This window comes from Bison bison, unplaced genomic scaffold (assembly GCF_000754665.1).
Source record: "Bison bison bison isolate TAMUID 2011002044 unplaced genomic scaffold, Bison_UMD1.0 scf7180017864518, whole genome shotgun sequence".
In the NCBI taxonomy this organism is placed as follows: domain Eukaryota; kingdom Metazoa; phylum Chordata; class Mammalia; order Artiodactyla; family Bovidae; genus Bison; species Bison bison.
Genome location: NW_011495071.1, coordinates 4,489,613 through 4,497,570, shown reverse-complemented (window position 1 = coordinate 4,497,570; position 7,958 = coordinate 4,489,613). Strand labels below are relative to the sequence as shown.

General features: G+C 40.4%; 1 protein-coding gene across 3 annotated transcripts in view; it reads left to right on the top strand.

Moving 5' to 3' along the window:
• Positions 1-7,958, top strand: part of CADM1 (cell adhesion molecule 1) — a 353,858-nt gene that overhangs the window by 326,681 nt on the left and 19,219 nt on the right. For 2 of the 3 annotated variants that reach the window (XM_010830369.1, XM_010830370.1), the window contains exon 9: positions 1,990-2,022. The exons of the other annotated variant lie outside the window; for it this stretch is intronic. In XM_010830369.1, the coding sequence (XP_010828671.1) occupies positions 1,990-2,022 (33 nt within the window). The remainder of the gene's footprint in view (positions 1-1,989; positions 2,023-7,958) is intronic. 3 annotated transcript variants of the gene reach the window in all.

Here is a 7,958-nt window from a genome sequence, read left to right as displayed (position 1 = left end):
CATGCTTTTTTAAAAAAAATTTTGGAAGAGAACCAGTGTCTAGCCATAAAATGTGTAAACTTGCATTTAAGAGTTTCTATGCAAATGTGCATTTGATTTTGCCCCTCCTTTAAAAGCACCACAAACTAACATTGATTTGGATGTTTCAAGTAAGGAGATGTGTCGTGAGCATCTGATGTAGAGATGTTTCAACTGTACAATTTTCAGTATTGTTTTTTAACTGCTATTTTATGCATACAGACTTGTCAGTAAGTATTGCATTCTGATGTGGTTTATGTTTTTCTTTCCTTCATCTGATCTTCAGAAACTCAGCTATAAGTTATATTAAGCTGCAATGGCCTCTCAGACTTGTAGTTAATTCTGACTCCTTAGAAGGGCTCTAATTTTTTGATGGTTTAGGATTCTGAGGAGGGCATGCCAATGAAGGGGAACACCAGTGTGAATTCATGTGTCATATTTATAAATCAGAAGCACCAGGCTCCTTGGACCAAGAACAAAGTCATATTTGGCATTATGGTGCATTTAAACATTGCCTGTGTCAAGTCCGAAAGAATCTTTTGGAGTCTCTTAAACTCATGAAAATAATTACCAGCTGCATGATTTAAAAAAAAAAAAAAAAAGTACAGATAACTACTCAACAGTGTTAACCCCAAATCCCACTTCCCCTCAACATGACCAGCCTGTGTGTGGGTGTCACCACTGGTCTGGCCAGAAGGGAACCATGGAGGGAGACCCCTTGAGAGGTGGAACTGAACATTAAAACCCGGGCAGACGGGTTGACGGTGGAATGAAGTTGGCTAGAAGAGTGGTGTTAACATGACTTTGGAAAAAGAATGTCACCATGCATTTTGTTAGATATTTATCCCACTTCCCCTGTAGCCAACATGAGAAAGGAAATTTCTGGAGCCCCTTGGGGAATTTTCCATGAAGAGGAGCCAATACAGCAGGCCTGATTTGGAAGCCTGAAAGGTTTTGAAGGAGAAAGCTTGAACAGCATTAGAAATAGAAGAAGAAAGAGACAGACCACAGTCTCTCCCACAGCAAGTGCGTCTGGCAGTGAAAAAGCATCACGTGCCATCTCCTAATTCACCCCGGAGGCAGGACTCCTGGCAGCTCACAGCAGTGAAAGTGGTTCTGGATCATGGGTCTGGACGACTGGATGCTTTCACTTTGGGAATGTCACGTGATGAGAAGTGGCGTTTCACAAGTTATGTGGACCTGGTTGTTTCCATACCAGACTTATGCTCTTAAGAGTGTAACACAGTAAGATCTGCAGAGTGAAGGCTGGGTGAGTGGTGAGTGTCTCTGTGTGTGTATGTGTGTGTGTGTGTATAAAGACCAGTCCGAAAACCTCTAACATGTTCATCCCCATGGCCTCCAAGTTAACTGAACTTTCCAGCTGAACTCTGCTGAAATAACACACTGGATGAAAAACTTGAACCCCTGTATTCATCTGCAGGCATCTGCCTATGAGTCGTAAAAGGATCGTAAACATGGAATCGACTCAGTGACGCCTGATTGGGAGTTGTAAAGCCCAAGTGCCCGGGTGGGTTGGGTTAAAACAAAGGCAATGTTTGAATGTATGAATCTGTTGTTTAGCCAGCCTCTCAACTGAGCATTTGTGTCGCAGTCCTGAGCCTTGATACGTTCAGAGCCATCCACCAGTCACTGAGTTTGCACTGGTGTTTCTCATCACTTTGCATGTTCCCCTGACTCTTGACTAGCAAATAGATGTGTCCTGGCAAGCCCCCAAAACCAAAGAATTTACTGTTATCCTCACTGGCTCGCAGCTTTGAGCTGAAGGCATGTCTTAAAACAGTGCAACTCACTTCAAATGCTTTTGGCTTTTCATTTATTATTGCTTGTCACGCGATGTTCTTTGAAAGCTTGCTCATATATTATCTGTTCCATTTTTTTCCATTTTCCCTTTTTTTGCATGCCGTTCCTCCTGTTTCTTCCCTTCCTCCAATCCTCTGTTCCCGTCTGTAGACACCACGGCGACGACAGAACCAGCAGTTCACGGTTGGTACCACATTACTGTTTATCTACTTTCTCAGCACTGCTGAGCGGCAAGGCAAGCCTGGGAAAAAGAGCAATGTAGTCTTCAAGGGAAACTGTGTTCCGAGTAGACTGATCTCATAAATGTACTCTAATTTGTGAGGCTTGAAAGGATGTCGAGTCTTGTCATTTCTGTTGAAAGTTCAGCGGCCAATGGTTGCAGTCTGAGATGAGGCCACCTCCACGCTGGCTAGCTGGGTTAGAGGAAGTTTTAGCTGCATGTAGCCCTTATTTCTACAATGCCACCAGACCCTGAAACATAAGGGACTCCAGAAAAAGAACTAATATTTGCCTTAAAATCACAGCATCTGAATTAAAGGCCCAGTTGCTTTCTTCATTTATAGGCTAGAGAGTCCCAGGTACATCTTGAAGAGGAGTCATTTGTAGGACAGATCAGGGCAAAAGATTCCTGTTTCAATGCATGACATAGGAATGAGGAAGAACTTTGTTCTTTAATTATACTCCCAATTGTATTTACCTCCATGACCACTTGCGCTTAATCTCCATGTGTGCATATAAGTTTATACATTTGGCAGAAAACATCTCCAGACTAAGAAAGATACCATACATACATTTCAACAGCATTAACTGAGACTTGAAAAAGATATTTGTGGGGAGGTATCTTGTAGACAGAATACTAAAAGAACAAACTCATTATGATTTCAGCCAAAAGTGGATTAAAATTGAGTAAGTGAAGCTCAGGAGCAGGTATCAGGGAATCCTTTCCCCAATTTCTCCTCTGACTTCCTAGGTTGGAAGCGGTCTATTCACTTTTCTATGTCTCTCCTGTTCAAAAATGAGAATCGTGTTTCATCTGTATATTGCTTTATTACTTAGCTCAAATCTCACCCTGCTGATATTGTGCTTTGGAGAAAGATATGTTAGTCAAAAGTAGGCTGAATTTTAATAACTGAATCCAAGGGAATTATTTGGTAAAGGGCCTACTTAAATCACTTTGCATACTGTGGCAGAGTTGAAATCCATCATTTAAATGACAAAAAGTGATCAGCCAAGCCTATGTTGTTCATTCAACTTTTAGAGAAACAGCTCTTCCAAGCACGACTGACCTTCTTAAATAGACCTACATTTAGACCTTACCGGTTAGACCTTACACGGCAAAACCTGTGTAAGCGGGCCTTGAAGGTCAGGGCTTGGCACTTGGCAGACCACCTCCATACCTGGACCTTCTGATTAGAAATTCTAAGAAAGCAGAACAAAGGTGGGTATGGGGTAATACCCTTTCAGGCCCTAATCCACCTCTCCCCACCCTTTTCTGTTATTGGCATATAGGCAAAAGTTCATAAAATTAGTTAAAGGGCCAGAAACACCAACAATCATGAGAAATCAATTAGGTATAAAACTTCCACTTTCCAAGGTAATGCCCCATAGTGCCTGCTACATCTTAGGCATCGCACTCCATTAAGCTTGGTTATTTGTAGGTTTCATCATTAATTGAGCACTTCCTGACTTGTATCGATTATTCTCAGAGCTTTAAGGCTATTTTAATGTAGTTCAAGAGATTTTATTCTATTCTTTTTAGGATGCTTTAAGTTCTGAGCTTTCAATAATTAACTCCAGGGTCAAATGTAACCATAAGATTCCTGAAGTCTGTGAGTTCTTTTGAAGAAATATTGATCATTTATCTCCTAAGACTCCAGAGTTCTGTTTTCTAGGTCCCTTTAATAAAATTTGTGTACTTATATGACTCAAATAGTTTTAGGTCCTGGAGTTGGGTGGGATAATCAAGGTAAAAAATATGTCCCTTGACCTGAAAAATGAGAAATTAACTTTGAGGCCAGTCCTGATTTTAGGATACTAATAGGATCAAAAAAAGATCACCTTCACTTTTTCTTTCTCCATATGATCATATATTTCTCTATGGAGAAAGAGAAAGTGAAGGTGATCTCTTTTGAGGGTATAATAAAGAGACACTTGGAATAGAACTCACATTCCTGTGACAGGAAACAAGAGATGCCTGTGTACCGTGAGAAGCAAGCACTTTCTTACTAGTTCAGGGATAGTGTTCAAGCCAGCAATATCTCAGGCAGTATGCTGTTGACCAGCAGTGCATGAGAAGCATACCTTGAGCCAAGAAATTCGGGGAGAAAAAAAGGAAATAAGAAGAATATGTGTGTATATATATCTATATATATATGTACATATATGATTCCTTAACAGCAAGAGGAGAGATGTGAAAATCCAGGTTGATTCCTATAAAACGCATTTATAAATACATGCCCCAACTTATTTAAAACCCTCATAGCATCCTCACAAAGGGATCCTACCACTTTTAAACAGCATACTCTCCAGCCCACAGCAGAAAGCTTAAATGAAAGCCAAAGTAGTATCTAGAATTTGACTTGACAGAGGGGAAAAAAGTCTTCCAGGTCAGTTGCCAGGATAGAAAAGGTAATAGAATGTGATGAAGTTACAAAGCAAGGGACCAGATTTCCAAGGAGATGAGGATATAGAACTGGTTTTATTGAAGTGATTTATCGGTAAGCCCATGTGACTAAGATTCACTCGAGACTTATCTTGAGGTGTTCGTGTTGGGGATCTGGGCCTAGAAAAATGTGGTTTGATAACTTGGCAACTTAAATGACAAGACATATTAGATCAGCCAGTTGTGACCATTGTACTGGTCCTAAAGTTTTCATAGTGGATTTCCTTCCATATTTCTCCTTTCTAAAAAGGAAAAAAAAATTTTTTTTACAAAATACTTTCCCTTTGAAGACTCATTAAAATGTTTTATTCAAGCTTGTGTTGCTAGAGTACGTATGAAGTATATCAGTTGTTGATGTATGTTGACCTTTTGTTCTTACCAATATCTGATTGAAATAAGCATGTATTGGAAGGTTACAAGTGCATGGGCATGATTCAAAAGCAAATGGATTTTCTCCAAAAAGAAACCAAACAACAATCGGCCACAGTGTTGCTTTAAGGATCTAATTGATAGTAAAGATAAATGTGAGTGTAAGAATGGGATTCCTAGCCTAGGGTGACTGAAGGGATCTTCTTTGAAGAAGGGATCTTGAGCATTTGTGTTTTTGGAGCTCATCCTTAAGGCCTGGACAGGAAGAATCCTGTGTCATGTGTGCATGTTGAGCAATGCCAAAAAAAAAAAAACACTCTGCCAAATCCTGGTACCGTATGGTCTGAAATTGATGGCAGAAATGCATGAGTGATGTGAGCACAGACGGTGTCGTCGTTCCTCTGGCCCTTGCCGTGCGGGTGTGTGTGATGGTCTCTGTCTGTGTGTCCCCCGTGGGCGCTGCTCCCTAAGTGTCTTGTGCCTTGTTGTGTGCGCCCTGTGTGCCCCTCTCCCCACCCGCCTCCCTCGTGTGAGGCTCCGGGTGACAGCATGCCCACGGTCTGGAATAGTGCTTGTGCTTTTGCTGCACTGCGGTCAGCTGGCTTCCTCTGGGTGTGGGGTTCTCTCTCTGTCTTTCTCTTTCTCTCTCTACCCCCCTGCTGTTTTTTTTTTTTTTTCAAGGCTACCTGTCCTTTTGCTTTCCACCTCTTAATACATGAGAGGCTGATGGTCTCATGATTTATAACCCCAAAGGAGGTAACTAGTTTTTTAATTCAGTTTGCAAGTGTAGCGAGACTCACACCGGGAACCTCTCTGACATAATTTTTCATTTTCAGTTTTGGTTCCAAAATGTTTGCCCTGTGCCAGATCCATGCTCTTCTCCTAGACCACTGCCCTTAGGTAACTACCCCACAAATCTCTCTTTCTCTGACTTATTTTATAAGTAGCGCAAGCCGTGATGGAAGTCTAAAATCACATGAAATTTCTTATCTTTCTGTTCAATTGTGGGGAAATTCTGAAGCCCGTTTTTAAGGAGCAATAGCCAGCAGTGCGCATTATTACAACCTCTATGTCCGCCACCTGTGTATGCACCCCTCTGCACATCTCTCTGTTTGAGTGCACAACAATGGCATTCGAAGGCTGTCATTCAGTCAAGGGACTCTGCAGACATGTGTGTTCTACTCAAGAACCAAGCTAACGATTTACGAATGGCTGCAGGACCTGAAGATTGTGTTTCAGCCTTGCTATGCAGTTTGCAAACAATATGCTACTGTTTAACGGCGTGAACCAAATTTCTGCTAATGGGATGAAGGGGAAAACTCTCCAGAAAAGCTGACAAAGCAGGAAGAACAGGATGACTGACTGAGCTTTTAGAATAAAACAACCGGGGGCGTCTGAACTCTTAATGGCTGGTGATGGAAGTAACAGATTCCATAATATGGCCAAGTGATCAGATGTGTGCTGCTTAGGTAAGAGAGAGACCATCGCCTACTTTTTCATAATGGGAATAATACTAGGGCCAGTGGGAAGTTGTTTGTTTCCTAGAGGTTTTATTTGATCATTCTGTTTTGGAAGTTTCAGGGAAAAAAAGGGGGGAAACCCTGATGAGCTCAACCCCAAAGATTCAGATTTCACTTGACCTTGAATTTATTTAAATATCTCTAGGATTTCTTGCTGTTTCTAATTTTTGAAGTTTTCCTTAACCTGGTTTAAAATTGCCATGCCATTCATACCAGTTTTAGAAGCCAGTGATTTCTGCTGGAAAGGAGGAGTAGCTATCCCAATAGCAGAAGCACTGTCTGCAGAAAAGCATGGGATAGGCAGCCCATAATCGCATCACAAAGAAGTGAGATTCCTGTCTGTGGAAGAGATGAGTCTCATGCATTAAATCATCATGTTTGCACCTCAGGATTTTATTAATTGCTCAAAAGAAAATTCCATGTGGACCAAAAGTAAACTTTCATTTGTTTAACGAAGTTTAGAGAAATGTGTTGAATACATTTTAATTGAAGTGACGAGGAAAGGTTTCAACAAGTGATAAGAGCAAAACTCAGAAGTAATTTCCCACTTATTGTTAAATGGCGGAGTTTCCTTTTGAAGACTATTCTCTGCCTCATAAAATGCATCTTTGTCTTTTTCTTTGAGAAAATGAGAGCTGTATAATTTTTATCATGAAAGAAAACTACCTAAGCCAAAGCAATTTTAGGAGGTAAATTTTGCTTGTCTTTACGTGTACACTCAGTGCTTCAGTAAACTCTTCCTAATTATATTTATTCTGAAATTAGCCAGCTATGGAGGAGCACTATAGTTTCATAAAATGAGCAATAGTCGTGCAAAAATAAATTTAACACCAGTAACCTAAATGGCTTCCCACTTTCAGATGTAATATGAGCAGTAGATTCCAGATGATTTGGTATATTTTAAAGTTTATGCCATTAAAAATGACAGTTTCATCTTTAATGAGGTGTGTATAAACTGTCTGTCACTTTTTAATGGGAAACTTTGCATATCAATGATATTTCATAAACATATTTGTCTTTATTTTGTAAAATTAGCTTTCTAATGCCCTCCCCAGGGAAACAAGCCTTCAGCAGTCGAGCTGCCTACTTGAAACATCCTCGTTTAATATGGTTCAGTGGGTGCCAGGCACGTATGTAGAATGCTTTGATATTCATTGGGCCACGTAAAAGTGAGGGATTAGCCTCCTGAGAACTGCAAATTCATAATTAACTACAAAGAAGTTCTTTATGTTGCCCATTTATAACAATTATTCAAATAATTGTGTTCATCCGTCTTTATACAATGAATAAAGCCAATTAGAAATGAGAACACTTTCAACCAATCAGATTTCAGAACCAGTGCATAACATCCCTACTCAGTTGCCTCTGTAATTTATTGCATTACTCATTGCTTTCCCATGGTTGCCTAAATGCATAGTTTGGGAACATCCATGAATTTTGAATCCTCCCATGTTTAATTGGCACATGTCCTTGAATATTGGCACCCAAGGGTCATGATAGAAATTCTTCAGGAGCTCATGTGACTCTTTCACAGCACCAACCTAACTATCAATTTTCATTTGGCTTCT